The sequence below is a fragment of the Nerophis ophidion genome, linkage group LG28, assembly GCF_033978795.1.
Source record: "Nerophis ophidion isolate RoL-2023_Sa linkage group LG28, RoL_Noph_v1.0, whole genome shotgun sequence".
Lineage (NCBI taxonomy): Eukaryota > Metazoa > Chordata > Actinopteri > Syngnathiformes > Syngnathidae > Nerophis > Nerophis ophidion.
This window is the reverse complement of record NC_084638.1, coordinates 31,714,295-31,740,198: the sequence shown is the minus strand read 5'-3', so window position 1 is coordinate 31,740,198 and position 25,904 is coordinate 31,714,295. Positions and strand designations below refer to the sequence as shown.

The following is a 25,904-nucleotide window of genomic DNA, read 5'->3' as shown; positions in this document are numbered from 1 at the left end:
ATTTACACATAACATGTGCGTTTTGTAAGTGGACTTATTTTACACACTTATGTATTTACACATAACTTGTGCATTTTGTTAGTGGACTTATTTTACACTTATGTATTTACACATAACTTGTGCACTTTGTTAGTGGACTTATTTTACACACTTATGTATTTACACATAACTTGTGCACTTTGTTAGTGGACTTATTTTACACACTTATGTATTCACACATAACTTGTGCACTTTGTTAGTGGACTTATTTTACACACTTATGTATTTACACATAACTTGTGGACTTATTTTACACACTTATATATTTACACATAACATGTGCGTTTTGTAAGTGGACTTATTTTACACACTTATGTATTTACACATAACTTGTGCATTTTGTTAGTGGACTTATTTTACACTTATGTATTTACACATAACTTGTGCACTTTGTTAGTGGACTTATTTTACACACTTATGTATTTACACATAACTTGTGGACTTATTTTACACACTTATGTATTTACACATAACTTGTGCATTTTGTTAGTGGACTTATTTTACACTTATGTATTTACACATAACTTGTGCACTTTGTTAGTGGACTTATTTTACACACTTATGTATTTACACATAACTTGTGCACTTTGTTAGTGGACTTATTTTACACACTTATGTATTCACACATAACTTGTGCACTTTGTTAGTGGACTTATTTTACACACTTATGTATTCACACATAACTTGTGGACTTATTTTACACACTTATATATTTACACATAACATGTGCGTTTTGTAAGTGGACTTATTTTACACACTTATGTATTTACACATAACTTGTGCATTTTGTTAGTGGACTTATTTTACACTTATGTATTTACACATAACTTGTGCACTTTGTTAGTGGACTTATTTTACACACTTATGTATTTACACATAACTTGTGGACTTATTTTACACACCTATATATTTACACATAACATGTGCGTTTTGTAAGTGGACTTATTTTACACACTTATGTATTCACACATAACTTGTGCACTTTGTTAGTGGACTTATTTTACACACTTATGTATTCACACATAACTTGTGCACTTTGTTAGTGGACTTATTTTACACTTATGTATTTACACATAACTTGTGCACTTTGTTAGTGGACTTATTTTACACACTTATGTATTCACACAACTTGTGCACTTTGTTAGTGGACTTATTTTACACACTTATGTATTCACACATAACTTGTGCACTTTGTTAGTGGACTTATTTTACACTTATGTATTTACACATAACTTGTGCACTTTGTTAGTGGACTTATTTTACACACTTATGTATTTACACATAACTTGTGGACTTATTTTACACACTTATATATTTACACATAACATGTGCGTTTTGTAAGTGGACTTATTTTACACTTATGTATTTACACATAACTTGTGCATTTTGTTAGTGGACTTATTTTACACTTATGTATTTACACATAACTTGTGCACTTTGTTAGTGGACTTATTTTACACACTTATGTATTTACACATAACTTGTGGACTTATTTTACACACTTATATATTTACACATAACATGTGCGTTTTGTAAGTGGACTTATTTTACACACTTATGTATTCACACATAACTTGTGCACTTTGTTAGTGGACTTATTTTACACACTTATGTATTCACACATAACTTGTGCACTTTGTTAGTGGACTTATTTTACACTTATGTATTTACACATAACTTGTGCACTTTGTTAGTGGACTTATTTTACACACTTATGTATTCACACATAACTTGTGCACTTTGTTAGTGGACTTATTTTACACACTTATGTATTCACACATAACTTGTGCACTTTGTTAGTGGACTTATTTTACACACTTATGTATTCACACATAACTTGTGCACTTTGTTAGTGGACTTATTTTACACACTTATGTATTCACACATAACTTGTGCACTTTGTTAGTGGACTTATTTTACACACTTATGTATTCACACATAACTTGTGCACTTTGTTAGTGGACTTATTTTACACACTTATGTATTCACACATAACTTGTGCACTTTGTTAGTGGACTTATTTTACACACTTATGTATTCACACATAACTTGTGCACTTTGTTAGTGGACTTATTTTACACTTATGTATTCACACATAACTTGTGCACTTTGTTAGTGGACTTATTTTACACACTTATGTATTCACACATAACTTGTGCACTTTGTTAGTGGACTTATTTTACACTTATGTATTTACACATAACTTGTGCACTTTGTTAGTGGACTTATTTTACACACTTATGTATTCACACATAACTTGTGCACTTTGTTAGTGGACTTATTTTACACTTATGTATTTACACATAACTTGTGCACTTTGTTAGTGGACTTATTTTACACACTTATGTATTCACACATAACTTGTGCACTTTGTTAGTGGACTTATTTTACACACTTATGTATTCACACATAACTTGTGCACTTTGTTAGTGGACTTATTTTACACACTTATGTATTCACACATAACTTGTGCACTTTGTTAGTGGACTTATTTTACACACTTATGTATTCACACATAACTTGTGCACTTTGTTAGTGGACTTATTTTACACACTTATGTATTCACACATAACTTGTGCACTTTGTTAGTGGACTTATTTTACACACTTATGTATTCACACATAACTTGTGCACTTTGTTAGTGGACTTATTTTACACACTTATGCATTCACACATAACTTGTGCACTTTGTTAGTGGACTTATTTTACACTTATGTATTCACACATAACTTGTGCACTTTGTTAGTGGACTTATTTTACACACTTATGTATTCACACATAACTTGTGCACTTTGTTAGTGGACTTATTTTACACTTATGTATTTACACATAACTTGTGCACTTTGTTAGTGGACTTATTTTACACACTTATGTATTCACACATAACTTGTGCACTTTGTTAGTGGACTTATTTTACACTTATGTATTTACACATAACTTGTGCACTTTGTTAGTGGACTTATTTTACACTTATGTATTTACACATAACTTGTGCACTTTGTTAGTGGACTTATTTTACACACTTATGTATTTACACATAACTTGTGCATTTTGTTAGTGGACTTATTTTACACTTATGTATTTACACATAACTTGTGCACTTTGTTAGTGGACTTATTTTACACACTTATGTATTCACACATAACTTGTGCATTTTGTTAGTGGACTTATTTTACACACTTATGTATTCACACATAACTTGTGCACTTTGTTAGTGGACTTATTTTACACTTATGTATTTACACATAACTTGTGCACTTTGTTAGTGGACTTATTTTACACACTTATGTATTCACACATAACTTGTGCACTTTGTTAGTGGACTTATTTTACACTTATGTATTTACACATAACTTGTGCACTTTGTTAGTGGACTTATTTTACACACTTATGTATTTACACATAACTTGTGCATTTTGTTAGTGGACTTATTTTACACTTATGTATTTACACATAACTTGTGCACTTTGTTAGTGGACTTATTTTACACACTTATGTATTCACACATAACTTGTGCACTTTGTTAGTGCATAAAAATAAGGCATGACGACCTGGTGGAGTTTCATTTTTTTACATTTTCTGCTGGTGGTGTGCCTCCGGATTTTTTAATGGCAAAAATGTGCCTTCCGTCAAAAAAGGTTGAAAAACACTGGTCTAAGTTATTAGTAAAGTATCAATATCAGCGCATGTGTCAAAGTTTGTTGTTGACAAACCCCAAGATGCAGAGACGGAGGCAGGCATTGAATAAGGAAACATGGTTTTAAAATAAAATACTAGAACCAAACAAAGGGTGCAAAAACAAAGCGCACACGTGGGCGGATAACAAACAAAAGGGTCTTTAGCATGGAAGCTAGCAATAAACAAAAAGGGGCCTAGCGTGGAAACTAGCAGCTAGCAAACAGGAAAACAGAAGTCGTTACTTGTAGAGTGAAAACAAAACGGAAGCAGGGAACAAAAAACAGTAAGCTACAAACAGATACCGAAAGATAGCTTACAGCTACGCTGCAATGACTCGACATGAAACGACACGGCAGGGGTGACAATACGGAAGTCATCGACAAGACATGACAATACAATAATCCAGCCCTGACTGGAGGAACAAAACAGCTAGAATAGGAGCGGGCCTATTGACACCAGGTGTGGCCAGTTGCCAATCAGCCGCACAAAACAGCGCACAGGGAAAAAAACAGTAAACAGACAAAATAACTGATCCGTCCATAACTCCTTTACTTACTTACTTTTTGCACAATAATCATTACAACGTAAACAATGGAATAAGCACATTTTATTAGCACCAGTAATGACACAAAACATACAATTTAATTTTTTTTCATTTGCTTGAGCTCTTCATCCCATCAAAAAGAAGACACTTTGTCTGCAGAGAGAGACGTCAATCTGTCACACATTTGCACCTTTTAATGTCATATTGGAGGGGGTGTCCAAATTGTTTCCACTGAGAGCTGCACCGGGGCCCATTTTTGATACTTTTCAATTTCAAAACCAATAGAATATATATTGTAACCATTAGAGCTCCCCTCAATTTTTAATCAACATTAAAGGTCCCTACAGGGCAGGGCCAGGCAATTATTTTGCCTCGGGAGGAAAATAAAATGTGTCTGGGGGGGCCGGTATATCTATTTTTAGGAACACTAATACAAAACCTCACAATAATTTCTGAATGCTAAAAACGTTATGACAGACGGCCTTAAAGAACGGAATGGAGTTAGATTTTTTTTTTTAGTTTTTACATGAAAATAACAAATGTGTGATTTACAATATTAATTACGAATGATAAAACACTGAATATTGACAAGATAGAGTGGGGCAAAAAAGGATTTAGTCAGCCAGCGATTGTGCAAGTTCTCCCACTTCAAATGATGACAGAGGTCTGTCATTTTCATCATAGGTACACTTCAACTGTGAGAGACAGAATGTGAAAAAAAAATCCAGGAATTCACATTGTAGGAATTTTAAAGAATTTAATTGTAAATTATGGTGGAAAATAAGGATTTGGTCAACTATTCAAAGCTCTCACTGATGGAAGGAGGCCCCATACATGGCCCCATTCATTTTTTCCTTAACACGGATCAATCGTCCTGTCCCCTTAGCAGAAAAACTATTACGCCTGGTCGGTGAATGCGTCAGCATGAACACAGCAAAAGGTAAGAAATAAGGATTTATTTAACAAAAGGAGCTAGGAAACAAAAACACTGGAGCTAAGAAAAGGCAAACAAAAGCGCTAGGATCGAAGGCTAGGAAGATAAGCAGATAAACTAAAACTTGGCACGAAGGCAAAAAATGTAAAACAAATACAATTAGCATGAGCTAAAAATAGCAAGTAGGTTAGCATATGAGCTAGCGAGAAAACACAAACCAGTCGTAGAGTTGCATGAAAGCAAACTAGAGTCCCAGGCTGATCAAACAAAAGAGGAAGGCTTATATAGGGAGGTGATTATCTGTTGCAGGTGTGCGGGACTGTGAGTAGCAGGTGAAATCAATGAATAACCATGGGGACGGACTAAACAGGAAATAAAGAGGTCAGACTACAAAATGTGATACAGAAAAGAAACAATAAGCAAGAATATGTAGTGATCAGAGTAGGAGATCGCAACAAAAACAGCCCCAAAGCATGATGTTTCCACCCCCATGCTTCACAGTAGGTGTGGTGTTCTTGGGATGCAACTCAGTATTCTTCGTCCTCCAAACACGACAAGTTGAGCTTCACATCGCCTCTCAATCGACATATTTTACAGTCAAGCAAAATGCGACAAAAACAGCGAAATATGAACGGGAAACATTATTAAAGCGTTTGAACTTCGTTGTAAAAATCTCCTTCTGTGTCTGTCCCTAAGACCCGCATTTCAGGCTGGCTGTTCTGGAAACACTCTGTGGAAACGCTCCCCACCCACACAGCTTGGTACCTCGTCTGAGCTGCTGTGACTTCGATGACCATAGTCACTAATTCGATGACCATTGTCACTAATTCGATGACCATGGTCACTAATTCGATGACCATGGTCACTAATTCGATGACCATGGTCACTAATTCGATGACCATGGTCACTAATTCGATGACCATGGTCACTAATTAGATGACCATGGTCACTAATTCGATGGCCATGGTCGCTAATTAGATGACCATGGTCGCTAATTCGATGACCATGGTCGCTAATTCGATGACCATGGTCGCTAATTCGATGGCCATGGTCGCTAATTAGATGGCCATGGTCACTAATTCGATGGCCATGGTCGCTAATTCGATGACCATGGTCACTAATTCGATGGCCATGGTCGCTAATTAGATGGCCATGGTCACTAATTCGATGGCCATGGTCGCTAATTAGATGACCATGGTCGCTAATTCGATGACCATGGTCGCTAATTCGATGGCCATGGTCGCTAATTAGATGACCATGGTCGCTAATTCGATGACCATGGTCGCTAATTCGATGACCATGGTCGCTAATTCGATGGCCATGGTCGCTAATTAGATGGCCATGGTCACTAATTCGATGGCCATGGTCGCTAATTCGATGACCATGGTCACTAATTCGATGGCCATGGTCGCTAATTAGATGGCCATGGTCACTAATTCGATGGCCATGGTCGCTAATTAGATGACCATGGTCGCTAATTCGATGACCATGGTCGCTAATTCGATGACCATGGTCGCTAATTCGATGGCCATGGTCGCTAATTAGATGGCCATGGTCACTAATTCGATGGCCATGGTCGCTAATTCGATGGCCATGGTCGCTAATTCGATGGCCATGGTCGCTAATTCGATGACCATGGTCGCTAATTCGATGACCATGGTCGCTAATTCGATGACCATGGTCGCTAATTCGATGACCATGGTCGCTAATTCGATGACCATGGTCGCTAATTCGATGACCATGGTCGCTAATTCGATGACCATGGTCGCTAATTCGATGACCATGGTCGCTAATTCGATGACCATGGTCGCTAATTCGATGACCATGGTCGCTAATTAGATGACCATGGTCGCTAATTAGATGACCATGGTCGCTAATTAGATGACCATGGTCGCTAATTCGATGACCATGGTCGCTAATTAGATGACCATGGTCGCTAATTAGATGACCATGGTCGCTAATTAGATGACCATGGTCGCTAATTAGATGACCATGGTCGCTAATTAGATGACCATGGTCGCTAATTAGATGACCATGGTCGCTAATTAGATGACCATGGTCGCTAATTAGATGACCATGGTCGCTAATTCGATGGCCATGGTCGCTAATTAGATGGCCATGGTCGCTAATTCGATGGCCATGGTCGCTAATTAGATGGCCATGGTCGCTAATTCGATGGCCATGGTCACTAATTCGATGGCCATGGTCACTAATTCGATGACCATGGTCACTAATTCGATGACCATGGTCACTAATTCGATGACCATGGTCACTAATTAGATGACCATGGTCACTAATTAGATGACCATGGTCACTAATTAGATGACCATGGTCACTAATTAGATGACCATGGTCACTAATTCGATGACCATGGTCACTAATTCGATGACCATGGTCACTAATTCGATGACCATGGTCACTAATTCGATGACCATGGTCACTAATTCGATGACCATGGTCACTAATTAGATGACCATGGTCACTAATTAGATGACCATGGTCACTAATTAGATGACCATGGTCACTAATTAGATGACCATGGTCACTAATTCGATGACCATGGTCACTAATTAGATGACCATGGTCACTAATTAGATGACCACGGTCACTAATTAGATGACCACGGTCACTAATTAGATGACCATGGTCACTAATTAGATGACCATGGTCACTAATTCGATGACCATGGTCACTAATTCGATGACCATGGTCACTAATTAGATGACCATGGTCACTAATTAGATGACCATGGTCACTAATTAGATGACCATGGTCACTAATTCGATGACCATGGTCACTAATTCGATGACCATGGTCACTAATTCGATGACCATGGTCACTAATTAGATGACCATGGTCACTAATTCGATGACCATGGTCACTAATTAGATGACCATGGTCACTAATTAGATGACCATGGTCACTAATTCGATGACCATAGTCACTAGTATTTCATGCAAAAGCGCAGATTCCAACCATTGAAATAATAAGACTTACGGTCATTTGAAAAGATCATAATGGCAGCTACAGTTTCCATCTTAAAGATCTAAAAAAAAATATTTGGGAATGTCTGGCAGGGCCGGATTGAAAAGCTTAACTCAATTTGCCCAGGTCTGCTATAGAGTCTCAGGCATTGACGTCTTAAAACAAGTCGTATTATTTTTTTTAACTTTCAGATTAGAGATGTCCGATAATGGCTTTTTTTGCCGATATTCCGATATTGTACAACTCTTAATTACCGATACCGATATCAGCCGATACCCATACATGCAGTCGTGGAATTAACACATTATGCCTAATTTTGTTGTGATTCCCCTCTGGATGCATTAAACAATGTAACGTTTTCCCCAAAAAATCTACTCCAGTTATGGGGAAAAAATGCCAACATGGCACTGCCATATTTTTTTTTATTGAAGTCACAAAGTGCATTATTTTTTTTCTTAAGATGCCTCAAAACAGCAGCTTGGAATTTGGGACATGCTCTGGGTACTTGTTCTGTTGTGTTACGGTGCGGATGTTCTCCCGAAATGTGTTTGTCATTCTTGTTTGGTGTGGGTTCAGTGTGGCGCATATTTGGAACAGTGTTAAAGTTGTTTATATGGCTACCCTCAGTGTGACCTGTATGGCTGTTGACCAAGTATGCGTTGCATTCACTTGTGTGTGTGTGTGTGTGTGTGTGTGTGTGTGTGTGTGTGTGTGTGTGTGTGTGTGTGTGTGTGTACAGCCGTAGCTATTATGTGACTTTTAAGGTTTATTGGCGCTCTGTACTTCTCCCTACGTCCTTGTACACAGCGGCGTTTAAAAAAGTCATGAATCTTACTTTTTGAAACCGATACCGATAATTTCCGACATTACATTTTAAAGCATTTATCGGCAGTCCGATATTATCGGACATTCCTACTTCAGATCTATCCGTTGACTCAAAGTTAGAATTTTTTTAGTGTTTTATGCCCCTTTTTGTTAAAGAAAACCCTGTTTCTATGGCAAAAATACTAAATATGTTATGTTTTCTTGCGGAAAAAATTAAAATATTTGATGAGAAGTATAAATACTAGTGGTACACCAAAAACATTATGCGATGAGATGGCGACTTGTCCAGGGTGTACTCCGCCTTCCGCCCGATTGTAGCTGAGATAGGCGCCAGCGCCCCCCGCAACCCTAAAAAGGGAATAAGCGGTAGGAAATGGATGGATGGACACCCAAAAAATCTAATCCCATCCGAATAGCGATTCCTTATTCATCCCGATTTCAAAATCAACTCATATTTTTTTTTAATCGATTTTTGAAAATTAAATATAGGAGATTATTTTTATAAGAATCAATTTGAAAGAATATAGGTTTTCAGGCCATTTCCACGCAACCAGAATGGGTGTTTCAAACCTGCAACCATTTTTTAATTAGACTCAGATCGAATTATTAGTTGCCCAAAGATTAACATCCCTGGTAAATAATTCACAACAACATTAATTTTGATTCATTATTATTTATTGAGCAATGACAGATTTAGAGTAAAACAATCAGTCAATATTGCAACTTATTCTCATCATATTTCACCTGCTCAGTGGCCTTGTGGTTAAACCAGGGGTCACCAACGTGGTGCCCGCGGGCACCAAGAAGCCTGTAAGGACCAGATGAGTCGCCCGCTGGCCTGTTCTAAATATAGCTCAAATAGCAGCACTTACCAGTGAGCTGCCTCTATTTTTTAAACTTTATTTATTTACTAGCAAGCTGGTCTCACTTTGCTCGACATTTTTAATTCTAAGAGAATAAAACTCAAATAGAATTTGAAAATCCAAGAAAATATTTTAAAGACTCTGTCTTCACTTGTTTGAATAAATTAATTAATTTTTTTACTTATGACTTTCAGAAAGACAATTTTAGAGAAACAATACAACCTTAAAAATTATTTTAGGATTTTTCAACACATATACCTTTTTACCTTTTAAATTCCTTCCTCTTCTTTCCTGACAATTAAAATCAATGTTCAAGTACATTTATTTTTTTTATTGTAAAGAATAATAAATACATTTTAATTTAATTCTTCATTTTAGCTTCTGTTTTTTCGACAAAGAATATTTTTGAAATATTTCTTCAAACTTATTATGATTAAAATTCAAAAAAATATCCTAACAAATCTAGAAAATCTTTAGAATCAAATTTAGATCTTATTTCAGAGTATTTTGAAATTCTTTCAAAATTTTTGTTCTGGAAAATCTAGAAGAAATAATGATTTGTCTTTGTTAGAAATATAGCTCGGTCCAATTTGTTATATATTCTAACAAAGTGCAGATTGGATTTTAACCTATTTAAAACATGTCATCAAAATTCTAAAATTAAACTTAATCAGGAAAAATGACTAATAATGTTCCTTAAATTTTTTTTATTTTTTCCCCAAAATTTCGAAATAGCTAGTTTTTCTCTCCTTTTTTTTGGTTGAAGTTTTGAATTTTAAAGAGTCGAAATTGAAGATAAAGTATGTTTAAAAATTTAATTTTCATTTTTTTCCTGTTTTCTCCTCTTTCTAAACTGTTTAAGTGTTTTTTCATCATTTATTCTCTACAAAAAACTTTTTGTAAAAGGAAAAAAAATGTACGACGGATTGACAGACAGAAATACCCTTTTTATATATATATAGATATATATGTATTTATTAAAGGTAAATTGAGCAAATTGGCTATTTATGGCAACTTAAGTGTGTATCAAACTGGTAGCCCTTCGCATTAATCAGTACCCAAGAAGTAGCTCTTGGTTTCAAAAAGGTTGGTGACCCCTGGGTTAGAGTGTCCGGCCTGAGATTGGTAGGTCGTGAGTTCAAACCCTGGCTGAGTCATACCAAAGACTATAAAAATGGGACCCATCGGCACTCGGCATCAAGGGTTGGAATTGGGGGTTACATCACCAAAATGATTACGGAGTGTGTTGCTCACTGCTCCCCTCACCTACCAGGGGGTTGTCGTGATCCGCTACCCGGACCGTGTCATATTGTGGTTTTGTTCCGTTTTTGTATTATGTCTTGTTAGTGTTTGACTTCCTTAGTTCCTGTTTGTTCTGTTGCCGTAGCCACGCATTGGTGTCACCCGCTTCTTATTTCCGGACTCACGCCTGTTTGTAATTCCTCTCCTTATTTAAGCCTGCCTTTTCAGTTGACTCGTCCTCGCTTCGTAACGCGACGACTCCGACTCCACTTTGTACTTGCTAGCTTCCGCGCTAAGCTTATGCTCCTCTAGCTCTCATGCTAGTAGTTTTTGTTTTGCCTTTTTATGATTTGTGCACGTTTTCTGTTCTCTACTGTTTCTAGTTGAATAAATCATTATTTCTTACCTCACGCTGTGTCCAAGCCTGATCTGCATCCTTGGAAGAACGCATCCTTATCACCATGCTACCCAAACGTCACAGGGATGAGTCAAATGAGGAGGGTAATGGTACTTTAACTTTTGCTCTTTTATTCCACTTTTTTTTTCTGTAAAGATATTTATGAAATGTTAAAAAATGAGCTGCGGGCCACACTTTGGACACCCCTGCTTATTGGGTTGTGCACGTGTAGAATAAAGTGTGTTTCACCTCATGCCAGCTCAGCGTGTCAGCAGGCAGTCCCAGGTGGCAGTGCGGGCAGGTGTGCGTCTCCCCGGCATCATCCGGGCTCCTCTGGCCCCAGCTGGGGCCCTCGCTGCCCCACAGAGGGCGACAGGTCGAGTGGGAGGACCAAGCCACGCCGAAGTGGGGGCGGGGGTCCGTCTGGTAGCTCACCTTTTGGCCGCCAGAGGGCAGTGGCGACAAAGGATCCGAGTCCGGCTGCAGAACAAGAGTGCACAAAGTAGCCATTTATGCTTTGATCATTTTATCTCAATGTATTTTGTGTTGTTTTTTTCAGGCAACCTGAGGAGCTCGGAGAATATAGTCCTGCTCTAGAGACCTGAGGCAGTACCAGCACGGCTCTGATGCAGCGTCTGCAACTATAGGTACACAAAAGTCACATCAATAGGATTTATTAGATAGAATAGAAAGTACTTTATTGATCCCTGGGCGAAATTCAGCACCACAGTTCACTCACAATAAACAATAATAATAATAAATAATATATGACATATACATATCAGGGGTCACCAACCTTGTTGAAACCAAGAGCTACTTCTTGGGTACTGATTAAGGCGAAGGGCTACCAGTTTGATACACACTTAAAAAATGTGCTTGATTTACCTTTAATAAATAAATAAATCTATATGTATACAAAACAAAAATGGGTATTTCTGTCTGTCATTCCGTCGTGCATTTTTTTTCCTTTTTTTTGTAGAGAATAAATGATGAAAATAAAATTTGAAACATAGTTTATCTTCAATTTTGACTCTCTAAAATTCTAAATTCAACCGAAAAAAAGAAAAGAAAAACTAGCTAATTCGAATCTTTTTGAAAAGATTAAGAAAATAATTCAAGGAACATCATTAGTAAATTTTCCTGATTTAAGATACATTTTAGTGATTTTGATGACATGTTTTAAATAGGTTAAAATCCAATCTGCACTTGATTAGAGTGTATAACAAATTGGACCAAGCTATATTTCTAACAAAGACAAATCATAATTACTTCTAGATTTTCCAGAACAAAAATGTTAAAAGAAATTCAAAAGACTTTGAATTAAGATTTAAATTTGATTCTACAGATTTTGTAGATTTGCCAGAATATTTTTTGGGAATTTTAATCATTAGTTTGAAGAAATATTTCACAAATATTCTTTTTTGAAAAAACAAGCTAAAATTAAGAATTAAATTAAATGTTTTAAATTATTTTTTACAATAAAAAAAAAATACTTGAACATTGATTTAAATTGTCAGGAAAGAAGAGGAAGGAATTTAAAAGGTAAAAAGGTATATGTGTTTAAAAATCCTAAAATCATTTTTAAGGTTGTATTTTTTTCTCTAAAATTGTCTTTCTGAAATTTATAAGAAGTAAAGTAAAAAAGAAAAAAAAAATTATTCAAACAAGTGAAGACCAAGTCTTTAAAATATTTTCTTGGATTTTCAAATTCTATTTGAGTTTTATCCCTCTTAAAATTAAAAATGCCGAGCAAAGCGAGACCAGCTTGCTAGTAAATAAATAACATTTTAAAAAAAAAATTGAGGCAGCTCACTGGTAAGTGCTGCTATTCGAGCTACTTTTAGAAAAGGTCAGCGGGCTACTCGTCTGGTCCTTACGGGCTACCTGGTGCTCACGGGCACCGCGTTGGTGACCCCTGATATATAAAAAATATGAATAATATAAATATATTCTACATTTAAGTGCAGTCAAGGAACATATGCATTATACAGTCTGATGGCTGTCGGTATGAAGGACCTCTTTTCTTCGTTCCGTGTTGCATTTAGGGAGTCTGAGCCTTCCACTGAATGTGCTCATTCTCTCTGCAAGGTCCGAGTGTAGTGGGTGGGAGGTGTTGTCCATAATGGCTAGGAGTTTTGCTAGACTTCTCCTGTCTGACACCACCGCCAGAGAGTCCAGCTCCACTCCCACCACGTTACTGGCCTTCTCTACCAACTTGTCCAGTCTGTTTGCGTCCTTCACTCTCAGCCCGCTGCCCCAGCAGGCCACGGCGTACAAGAAGGCGCCCGCCACCACCGACTCGTAGAACATCTTCAACATCTTTGTACAGACGTTGAAGGATCCTAGCCTCCTGAGGAAGTAGAGGCGGCTCTGTCCCTTCTTGTAGATCAGGGGTCACCAACACAGTGCCCGCGGGCACCAGGTAGCCCATAAGGACCAGATGAGTAGCCTGCTGGCCAGTTCTAAAAATAGCTCAAAAAGCAGCACTTACCAGTGAGCTGCCTCTATTTTTTAAATTCTATTTATTTACTAGCAAGCTGGTCTCGCTTTGCTCGACATTTTTAATTCTAAGAGAGACAAAACTCAAATGGAATTTGAAAATATTTGAAAGACTTGGTCTTCACTTGTTTAAATAAATTCAATAATTTTATACTTTGCTTTTAATAACTTTCAGAAAGACAATTTTAGAGAAAAAATACAACCTTAGAAATAATTTTAGGATTTTTAAACACATATATCTTTTTACCGTTCAAATTGCTTCCTCTTCTTTCTTGACAATTTAAATCAATGTTCAAGTTTTGTTTTGTTTATTGTAAAGAATAATAAATACATTTTAATTTAATTCTTCATTTAGCTTCTGTTTTTCAACGAAGAATATTTGTGAAATATTTCTTCAAACTTATTAGGATTAAAATTAAAAAATATATATATTCTGGCAAATCTAGAAAATCTGTAGAATCAAATTTAAATCTTATTTCAAAGTCTTTTGAATTTCTTAAAAAAATTTTGTTCTGGAAAATCTCGAAGAAATAATGATTTGTCTTTGTTAGAAATATAGCTTGGTCCAATTTGTTATATATTCTAACAAAGTGCAGATTGGATTTTAACTTATTTAAAACATGTCATCAACATTCTAAAATTAATCTTAATCAGGAAAAATTACTAATGATGTTCCAAAAATTCTTGTTTTAATTTTTCCAAAAAGATTTGGCATAGCTCGGTTGGTAGAGTGGCCGTGCCAGCAACTTGAGGGTTGCAGGTTCGATTCCCGCTTCCACCATCCTAGTCATTGCCGTTGTGTCCTTGGGCAAGACACTTTACCCACCTGCTCCCAGTGCCACCCACACTGGTTTAAATGTAACTTAGATATTGGGTTTCACTATGTAAAGCGCTTTGAGTCACTAGAGAAAAGTGCTATATAAACATATTTCACATTCGAATTAGCTAGTTTTTCTCCATTTTTTTTCTGTCGAATTTTAAAGAGTCGAAATTGAAGATAAACTGTTTTCAAAATTTAATTTTAATTTTTTTCGTGTTTTCTCCTCTTTTAAATTGTTCAATTAGGTGTTTTTTTTCATCATTTATTCTCTTCAAAAAAACTTCCATAAAAGGAAAAAAAATGTATGACGGAATGACAGACAAAAATACACATTTTTTTTACATAAATAGATTTATTTATTAAAGGTAAATTCAGCAAATTGGCTATTTCTGGCAATTTATTTAAGTGTGTATCAAACTGGTAGCCCTTCGCATTAATCAGTACCCAAGAAGTAGCTCTTGGTTTCAAAAAAGGTTGGTGACCCCTCAGCGTGTTTTGACCCATTCAGCTTGTTGTCCATGTGTACTCCGAGGTATTTATAATCCTCTACCATGTCCGCATCCACCCCCCGGATGGAAACGGGGGTCGCCGGAGTACTCCTCCTCCTTCCCAGGTCCACAACCAGCTCCTTGGTCTTCGTCACATTGAGCTGGAGGTGGTTCTTTCCACACCATGTGACAAAGTCCTCCACTAGTGTCCTGTATTCCTCATCATCACCATCCTCAACCCTTCCTTGAACATGCATAATGTTTGCAGTGTTTCTTGCTTATTTACACATTTGTTACAAAACTGTCTGAATGCTAAGTTAATGTAAGCCAAAAAATAAATATATTTGGAAATAAATGATAGGTGTTCGCGGCTGTTACTCAACGTGCCTTGTCAACATCTACGCACAGGGAAAGGCGTGCACACATACAAAAGTAGTCTAGGAAAAGCAACTAACAATTTGTTATGATAAAATATACAAAATCCAAAACCAGTGAAGTTGGCGCGTTGTGTAAATGGTAAATAAAAACAGAATAGGATTTATTCAGGCCTTTCTTGAACATGCATAATGTTTGCAGTGTTTCTAGCTTATTTACACATTTGTTTTAAAACTGTCTGAATGCTAAGTTTGTATAAGAAAGAAAAAAAAATCCGTCCATTTTATACCGCTTGTCCCTTTCGAGGTTGCTGGAGCCTATCTCAGCTGCGTTCGGTACACCCTGGACAAGTCGCCACCTCATCACAGGGCCAACACAGATAGAAAAACATTCACATTGACACACTAGGGCCAATTTAGTGTTGCCAATCAACCTATCCCCAGGTGCATGTCTTTAGAGGAAGCCAGGGTACCCGGAGGGAACGTGCAAACTCCACACAAAGACCCCGAGCCCGGGATTGAACTCCGATACAATGATTTGCAAAGCCGTTTCAACTTACAGTGGGGCAAAAAAGTATTTAGTCAGGCACCGATTGTGCAAGTTCTCCCACTTCAAAAGATGACAGAGGTCTGTAATTTTCATCATAGGTACACTTCAACTGTGAGAGACAGAATGTGGGAAAAAAAAATCCAGGAATTCATATTGTAGGAATTTTAAAAAATTTATTTGTAAATTATGGTGGAAAATAAGTATTTGGTCAACCGTTCAAAGGAGGTTTTGGCTCAAAATCTCACGATACATGGCCCCATTCATTCTTTCCTTAACACGGATCAATCATCCTGTCCCCTTAGCAGAAAAACTATTACGCCTGGTCGGCATTGTGATGCCTGATTTGTTCCTCAGTCAATGCGTCAGCATGAACACAGCAAAAGGTAAGAAATAAGGATTTATTTAACAAAAGGAGCTAGGAAACAAAAACACTGGAGCTAAGAAAAGGCAAACAAAAGCGCTAGGATCGAAGGCTAGGAAGATAAGCAGATAAAATAAAACTTGGAACGAAGGCACAAAATGTAAAACAAATACAATTAGCATGAGAGCTATAAATAGCAAGTGGGTTAGCATATGAGCTAGCGAAAAAAACACATAAACAATCGTAGAGTTGCATGAAAGCAAACTACAGTCCCAGGCTGATCAAACAAAAGAGGAAGGCTTATATAGGGAGGTGATTATCTGTTGCAGGTGTGCGGGACTGTGAGTAGCAGGTGAAATCAATGAATAACCATGGTGACGGACTAAACAGGAAATAAAGAGGTCAGACTACAAAATGTGATACAGAAAAGAAACAATAAGCAAGAATATGTAGTGATCCGAGTAGCGGATCGCAACAAAAACAGCCCCAAAGCATGATGTTTCCACCCCCATGCTTCACAGTAGGTGTGGTGTTCTTGGGATGCAACTCAGTATTCTTCGTCCTCCAAACACGACGAGTTGAGTTTATACCAAAAAGTTCTATTTTGGTTTCATCTGACCACATGACATTCTCCCAATCCTCTGCTGTATCATCCATGTATCCATTTTGGTATAAACTCAACTCGTCGTGTTTGGAGGAAGAAGAATACTGAGTTGCATCCCAAGAACACCATACCTACTGTGAAGCATGGGGGTGGAAACATCATGATCTGGGGCTGTTTTTCTGCTAAGGGGACAGGACCATTGATCCGTGTTAAGGAAAGAATGAATGGGGCCATGTATCGTGAGATTTGGAGCCAAAACCTCCTTCCATCAGTGAGAGCTTTGAATGGTTGACCAAATACTTATTTTCCACCATAATTTACAAATAAATTCTTTAAAATTCCTACAATGTGAATTCCTGGATTTTTTCTTCACATTCTGTCTGTCACAGTTGAAGTGTACCTATGATGAAAATGACAGACCTCTGTCATCTTTTTAAGTGGGAGAACTTGCACAATCGCTGGCTGACTAAATACCTTTTTTGCCCCACTGTATATTCAATTGAATACACCGCGAACACGAGATATTTAATGTTCAAACTGAATTTTAACTTATAATTTAATGGCAGCAACACATTGCAGACAAGTTGGCACGGGAACATTTTTACCACTGTGTTACATGGCCTTTCCTTTTAAAAACACTCAGTAAACGTTTGGGAACTGAGACCAATTTTTGAAGCTTTTCAGGTGGAATTCTTTTCCATTCTTGCTTGACGTACAGCTTAAGTTGTGGTATTTTAGGCTTCATAATGCGCCAAACATTTTCAACGGTAGACAAGTCTGGACTACTGGCGAAGTTGGCACGTTGTGTTAGATGTAAATAAAAACAGAATTCAATGATTTGCAAATCCTTTTCAACTTATATTCAATTGAATTGATTGCAAAGACAATATATTTAACGTTCGAACTTAAAAACGTTATTTTTTTGCAAATATTAGCTCATTTGGAATTTGATACCTGCAACATGTTTCAAAAAAGCTGGCACAAGTGGCAAAGAAGACTGAGAAAGTTGAGGAATGCTCATCAAACACTTATTTGGAGCATCCCACTGGTGAACAGGCTAATTGGGAACAGGTGGGTGCCATGATTGGGTATAAAAACAGCTTCCATGAAATGCTCAGTCTTTCACAATCAAGGATGGGGCGAGGGTCACCAATTTGTGAACAATTGTTGAACAGTTTAAAAACTGTTTTCAACGAGCTATTGCAGGGAAATTAGGGATTTCACCATCTACGGTCCGTAATATCATCAAAAGGTTCAGAGAATCTGGAGAAATCACTGAATGTAAGCGATATTACAAATATTACTTCCCTCAGGCGGTGCTGCATCAAAAAGCAACATCAGTGTGTAAAAGATATCACGACACAGGCTCAGGAACACGTCATAAAACCATTGTCAGTAACTACAGTTCGTCGCTACATCTGTAAATGCAAGTTGAAACTCTACTATGCAAAGCCAAACCCATTTATCAACAACACCCAGAAACGCCCCCGGCTTCGCTGGGCCCGAGCTCATCTAAGATGGACTGATGTAAAGTGGAAAAGTGTTCTGTGGTCTGACCAGTCCACATTTCAAATGGTTTTTGGAAACTCTGGACGTCGTGTCCTCCGGAACAAAGAGGGAAAAGAACCAATTTTATAGGCGCAAATTTCAAAAGCCTGCATATGTGATGGCATGAGGGTGTATTAGTGTCCAAGGCATGGGTAACTTACACGTCTGTGAAGGCACCATTAATGCTGAAAGGTACATACAGGTTTTGTTGCCATCCAAGCAACGTTATTATGGACGCCCCTGCTTATTTCAGCGAGACAATGCCAAGGTCAACCAAGCTAAGATGGCTGTTGTACAGCAAGCAGCGTGCAAACTATCGGAGTGTAAAATAGGCTTAAATCTTCCTGCAAAAAAACAAACTATGCAATGGAATAGATCCTTATACTTTATCAAAATATGATTTGTGGAGTGATACCAAGGATTATACGCCGGTTGCATTCTCAGACATATCAAACTATTGTGCTCCAGACGCTATTCTACACGACAAAAAAGATGGAAACTTGGAAAATCATGGAGGTCTACAAGTCCTTTGTGTGTGGCTGGGTCAAGGAAATTGGCCTCAACACTCTCCCCCGGATAAATATGCATCGTTTTTGCTCGGGTAAGATTGCATTTCATGATTTCACTTGGCAGCTAAAATGCTATGTTTGATGCTTTTGCACACGCCCTTTTACGAGTAGCGTGTTTTTCATCAAAATATAACCGTACATGTCAACATTTTGTGTGTGTGCTAACAACGTCATTTACAAACCCCGTTTCCATATGAGTTGGGAAATTGTGTTAGATGTAAATATAAACGGAATACAATGATTTGAAAATCATTTTCAACCCATATTCAGATGAATATGCTACAAAGACAACATATTTGATGTTCAAACTGATAAACATTTTTTGTTTTTGCAAATCATTAACTTTAGAATTTGATGCCAGCAACACGTGACAAAGAAGTTGTGAAAGGTGGCAATAAATACTGATAAAGTTGAGAAATTCTCATCAAACACTTATTTGGAACATCCCACAGGTGTGCAGGCTAATTGGGAACAGGTGGGTGCCATGATTGGGTAAAAAGCAGCTTCCATGAAATGCTAAGTAAATCACAAACGAGGATGGGGCGAGGGTCACCAATTTGTAAGCAAAGTATCAAACAGTTTTAGAACATTTCTCAACGAGCTATTGCAAGGAATTTAGGGATTTTACCATCTACGGTCCGTAAAATCATCAAAAGGTTCAGAGAATCTGGAGAAATCACTCCACGTAAGCGATGATATAACAGACCTTTGATCCATCAGGCGGTACTGCGTCAAAAACAGACATCAGTGTGTAAAGGATATCACCACATGAACACTTCATAAAACCACTGTCAGTAACTAAAGTTGGTTGCTACATCTGTAAGTGCAAGTTAAAACTCTGCTATGCAAAGCAAAACTCTTTTATCAACACCAAGGAACGCCGCCGGCTTCGCTGGGCCCGAGCTCATCTAAGATGGACTGATGCAAAGTGGAAAAGTGTTCTGTGGTCTGACGAGTCCACATTTCAAATTATATTTGGAAACTGTGGACGTGGTGTCCTCCGGAACAAAGAGGAAACTAACCATCCGGATTGTTATAGGCGCGAATTTCAAAAGCTAGCATACTGTGATGGTATGGGGGTGTATTAGTGCCCAAGGCATGGGTAACTTACACATCTGTGAAGGAACCACTAATGCTGAATGGTCCATACAGGTTTTGGAGCAACATATGTTGTCATCCAAGCAACCTTATTATGGACGCCCCTGCTTATTTCAGCAAGACTATGCCAAGCCACGTGTTACAACAGCGTGGCTTCGTAGTAAAAGAGTGCGGGTACTTTCCTGGCCCGCCTGCAGTCCAGACATGTCTCCCATCGAAAATGTGTGGCGTGTTATGAAGCGTAAAATACGACAGAAGAGATCTCGGACTGTTGAAGGACTGAAGCTCTACATAAAACAAGGACGGGAAAGAATTTCACTTTCAAAGCTTCAACAATTACTTTCCTCAGTTCCCAAATGTTTATTGAGTGTTGTTAAAAGAAAATGTGATGTAACACAGTGGTGAACATATCCTTTCCCAACTACTTTGGCACGTGTTGGAGCCATTAGTTTCCAAGTTAATTATTTGCAAAAAAAAATAAAGTTTATGAGTTGGAACATCAAATATATTGTCTATGTTGTGCATTAAATTAAACATGGGTTGAAAATGATTTGCAAATCATTGCATTCCGTTTGTATTTACATCTAACAATTTCCCAACTCATATGGAAACGGGGTTTGTATGATTGCTCTCTTTGTAAAAGCTTTACTCTTTTAGGTTTTTCTCAGTGCTTTCTTTTATTTAGACTCACCGAGTAAACGTGGGTTTCAGAAATTTAAATATCGAGATAATACGTTAAAAGTATATCAAACAAACGTTTAACAGAGTGTTCACTGTAAACTCATGCATTTTTCACTCTGCTCCCTTGATAAAGTTTAAAGTTAAAGCACCAATGATCGTCACACACACCAGGTGTGGCGAAATTATTCCATGCATTTGACCCATCTCCATTTTCACCCCCTGGGAGGTGAGGGGAGCAGTGAGCGGCAGCGGTGGCCGCGCCCGGGAATCATTTTTATTGCGTTAACCCCCAATTCCAACCCTTGATGCTGAGTGCCAAGCAGGTAGGTAATGGGTCCCATTTTTATAGTCTTTGGTATTACTCGGCCGGGGTTTCAACTCACAACCTACCGATATTAGGGCGTACATTCTACCCACTAGGCCACTGAATAAGTGGACCGGACTGCAGAGTGAGCTGCATGCATTTCTCGTCGTTTTTTAATAACATCTTGCATTCTTCCGCCATTTTTGAGTACATCTCGAAGAACATTGAAGAAACCTTTTATCAATTCGGGATTCGAACGATTCGTACAGCACAAGAAAGGCTAAATGGCGCGGAGTACCCATTGAGAGCACAGTTAGCTTGACCATCACACATTAAATGAGCTCGACGTCAGTAAAATCCAAGTAATAGTATCGTTAGTGTAGGGCCTTTTTTTAATATCTCGATATTTTTAGGCCATGTCACGATACACAATATATACCGTATTTCCTGGAATTGCCGCCGGGTGTATAGTATGCGCCTACCTAGAATTACCACCGGGTCAAACTCGTTTCGCAAAACAATTAGCGCATGCTTAGCATTAGCGCCGGGTCAAACTCGTTCCGCAAAATATAATTTTTACTAGCACATGTCTAGAATTTTCGCCGGGTCAAACTCGTTTCGCAAAATAATTAGCATATGCCTAGAATTTCCGCCGGGTCAAACTCGTCACGTCGCGAGTGACCCTTCCCTTGTCATCAATTTCAAAATGGAGGAGGCTGATTTTCAATAATTAGAAATCGCATAAAGGGAAGAAGATTACGAGCTATTCAGTAGAATTTAAGGTCCAAGCTATTGAATATGCTTAAACGAACAGTAAGCAGCTATGTGTTATTAACATACCGTAGCTGCGTGTGTCAAATATGAGTCATTAAATGACTCCCGCCTCCTGGTGGTAGAGGGCGCTAGTGATCCTTCTTGGGACTACTCGGCTGCAGAAGAAGTGACAACAAGCAGCAAGAGTGAGCAACGTGTGTTTATTTTTTCCTCTCGCTTGCACTTTTAACATGGAGGATTACATATCTAAAATTAAAACAGATTTCTAAACTTGACTTTCAATCGAAGCAGGAGGTAATAAAGGAATATCTCCGTTGAGACAGAGAGACTTTTAAAACTGAAAGAAGACTTCTGTAAACAAGTTATCGATGCTTTTGATCAGAAGGAGCTGCGCATGGACTTCATTTATAAGTAAAGGTAAGACCATATGGCTTTTTTTTAATTAAATGTGCTTTTGATGATAGTATCCTTACATCACACTCAAATTTTTAAGCGCAGGCCTAAATTTACCGCATGCCTTTGGTAAACGCCGGAGTGAGAAGAGGTTTTAAATTAATCAGCGCCCCGGCGGCAATTCGAGGAAATGCGGTATCTCCATGTTTTGCCTTAGCCTTGAATGAACACTTGACACATATAATCACAGCAGTATGATGATTCTATGTGTCTACATTCAAACATTCTTCTTCATACTGCATTAATATATGCTACTTTTAAACTTTCATGCAGAGAGGGAAATCCCAACTAAGTCAATTTACCAAAAGTGTATTTATTAAACAGTTATTAAGCAGTGGCACAAACATTCATGTCATTTCAAAACAGTGCACGATTGTCAGAGACATTTTAAAACAAGCTATTAGTGCACTTTTGTGCATGATGTCACTAAGATGACATATACACTAAATTAAAGTGCACTTTTTGTACAGAATGCCGCTACAATAGTTTAAAACAAAGTGCACTTTTGTGCATGATGTCACACAAGATATTTCAGTAACTGTCAAATAAAAATGAGCTGCATAATAGGAAATCAAATAATGTATGTCCTTCGCTAGGTGGTAGGTTATCTCCTTCTGTTGACTATTTTTTTTCCATACGGTGTTGATGTGGAAATGGTTCCTTAGGCATTTTGTTATTGTGGCACCGAAAGGAGATGTTGACATGCGGAGTTTCAAACACTCTTCATTCTCTAGCGGGTGACTTTTTAAATGATGCTACAAATTAGCAGTGCTGCTACTTTTTGTAGCAACGCTTTTGCCCCACACTTGACAAATTACGGTTGTCTGTTCGACATATTCCCGCTTGAAGCCAAACCCCCGCCAGACGATGGACCCCCTGCTGTTTTTCTTGGGAATTAATTCTTCCTTCATTTGTTACCAGATTCGCACCTTCTTTCTATCGTATTACAACTCGCAGCACAGCTAACGTTACCCATGCCGCCACCTCTCTGCTCCGCGAGGGCGTATACGTATGTGACCTATGTAAGAAGGTGCGCTTGTTTTACGTCTCTGTGAGAAGGAGAGACAAGAAAGAGTGAGAAGAGCCTGTAGTGTAATGCCCGCAGCTAAAAGCAACTGCGTGAGAACGTATACTCGAATATCCCGATATAGTCATGTTCTATATCGCACAAAGACAAATCCACGATATATCGAGTATATTCAATATATCGCCCAGCCCTACGCCAACGAATAATCTATATATGGCATAAATTTACCCCTAGTGCTTTGCGCGAGTCTGCCATTGTAGTCCCAACGTAAAATAACATTATTTATGTCTACACAAGGAACACACTCACTGGGGAGCGGGAGGAAAGGACAAAGGGAAGTCTAAAATAAACGCATAAATTCCCTTGCAGGATATTTAGCGTAGCAATATGCAGGTACAACAGACGGGAGGCTGGCCTATAGAACTGACAGACAACAACAATGAACCAACTAAATCCCAGTCTGTGGAACGCTCTCCCTAACCACCTGAGGGCACCACAGACTGGATATTTTTTTAAAAGGCTTAAAAACCCTTATTTTTAAAAAAAAAGCCTTTTTTAAGCTAAATGAATACTAGCTCTAGCTATTAGGCTGTTCTAGTTTTTATTTTTATTATCTTTTTATTTTTGTTTAATACACTTTGGCTTTTTGAGGTTGTTTGCTCATTGTAAAGTGCTTTTTACAAATACAATCTATTATTATTATTATTAATATTGTTAAATAGGAGACTGATTAGCAACCGTGCTCAGGTGTGTCCAGGTTGCCAAACAAGGACAGGTGTGGGAGCTAGTACTGAGGACAGACAGTGGAAGTGAAAGTACCAAAATAAGAGTACTGGACCGGGAGTAAAACACCACAGAACATGAAGCCAAAACAGTAGTTGTATTATTTTGCTGATTTCTATTAGCATTTAAATAATATTAAATGTATGCAGTATAGTCACTATGTAAAGCGCTTTGAGTCACTTGAGAAAAGCGCTATATAAATATAATTCACTTCACTTCACTTCAACGTTGTAATCAATAAGCTCCTTTCTTTTTCTTTATCATTCTGTTGTGGGGCAGACTGGCTCATACGTGAATGTGATGTATAATGTAGATCAGGGATCACCAACCTTTTTGAAACCAAGAGCTACTTTTTGGGTACTGATTAATGCGAAGGGCTACCAGTTTGATACACACTTAAATAAATTGTCAGAAATAGCCAATTTGTTCAATTTACCTTTTAATAATCAAATCTATATATGTATTTAAAAAATGGGTATTTCTGTCTGTCATTCCGTCGTACATTTTTTTTTCCTTTTACGGAAGGTTTTTTTGTAGAGGATAAATGATGAAAAAAACACTTAATTGAACGGTTTAAAAGAGAAGAAAAAAATTAAAATTAAATTTTGAAACATAGTTTATCTTCAATGTTTCAAAATTTAATTTTCATTTTTTTCTTCTCTTTTAAACATAGTTTATCTTCAAGGGCTTCACGGTGGCAGAGGGGTTAGTGCGTCTGCCTCACAATACGAAGGTCCTGCAGTCCTGGGTTCAAATCCAGGCTCGGGATCTTTCTGTGTGGAGTTAGCATGTTCTCCCCGTGAATGCGTGGGTTCCCTCCGGGTACTCCGGCTTCCTCCCACTTCCAAAGACATGCACCTGGGGATAGGTTGATTGGCAACACTAAATTGGCCCTACTGTGTGAATGTGAGTGTGAATGTTGTCTGTCTATCTGTGTTGGCCCTGTGATGAGGTGGCGACTTGTCCAGGGTGTACCCCGCCTTCCGCCCGATTGTAGCTGAGATAGGCGCCAGCACCCCCCGCGACCCCGAAAGGGAATAAGCGGTAGAAAATAGATGGATGGATGGGTTTATCTTCAATTTAGACTCCTTAAATTTCAAAAATCAAACGAAAAAAATTCAAAGAAAAACTAGCTAATTTGAATATTTTTGAAAACATTTAAAAAATAATTTATGGAACATCATTAGTAATTATTCCTGATTAAGATTAATTTTACAATTTTGATGACATGTTTTAAATAGGTTAAAATCCAATCTGCACTTTGTTAGAATGTATAACAAATTGGACCAAGATATATTTCTAACAAAGACAAATTATTTCTTCTAGATTTTCCAGAACAAAAGTTTTAAAAGAAATTCAAAGACTTTGAAATAAGATTTAAATTTGATTCTACAGATTTTCCAGATATGCCAGAATATTTAAAAAAAAAATTTGAATCATAATTTTGAAAAAATATTTCACAAA

At 37.7% G+C, this 25,904-nt stretch overlaps 1 protein-coding gene and 1 long non-coding RNA gene across 2 annotated transcripts in view; one reads left to right on the top strand and one right to left on the bottom strand.

Annotated features, from left to right (window-relative positions):
- The window catches only part of LOC133545213 (uncharacterized), a 50,872-nt gene that overhangs the window by 3,640 nt on the left and 21,328 nt on the right, over positions 1-25,904 (top strand). The window contains exon 2 of the long non-coding RNA XR_009804757.1: positions 12,067-12,154. This is a non-coding gene — a long non-coding RNA (uncharacterized LOC133545213). The remainder of the gene's footprint in view (positions 1-12,066; positions 12,155-25,904) is intronic.
- The window catches only part of LOC133545212 (uncharacterized), a 26,671-nt gene continuing 5,071 nt past the window's right edge, over positions 4,305-25,904 (bottom strand). Inside the window, exons 4-6 of the mRNA XM_061890603.1 lie at positions 12,072-12,148; positions 11,757-11,987; positions 4,305-4,414 (exon numbers count right to left, since the gene is read on the bottom strand). Of these exons, the coding sequence (XP_061746587.1) occupies positions 4,370-4,414; positions 11,757-11,987; positions 12,072-12,148 (353 nt within the window). The 3' untranslated portion in view covers positions 4,305-4,369. The remainder of the gene's footprint in view (positions 4,415-11,756; positions 11,988-12,071; positions 12,149-25,904) is intronic.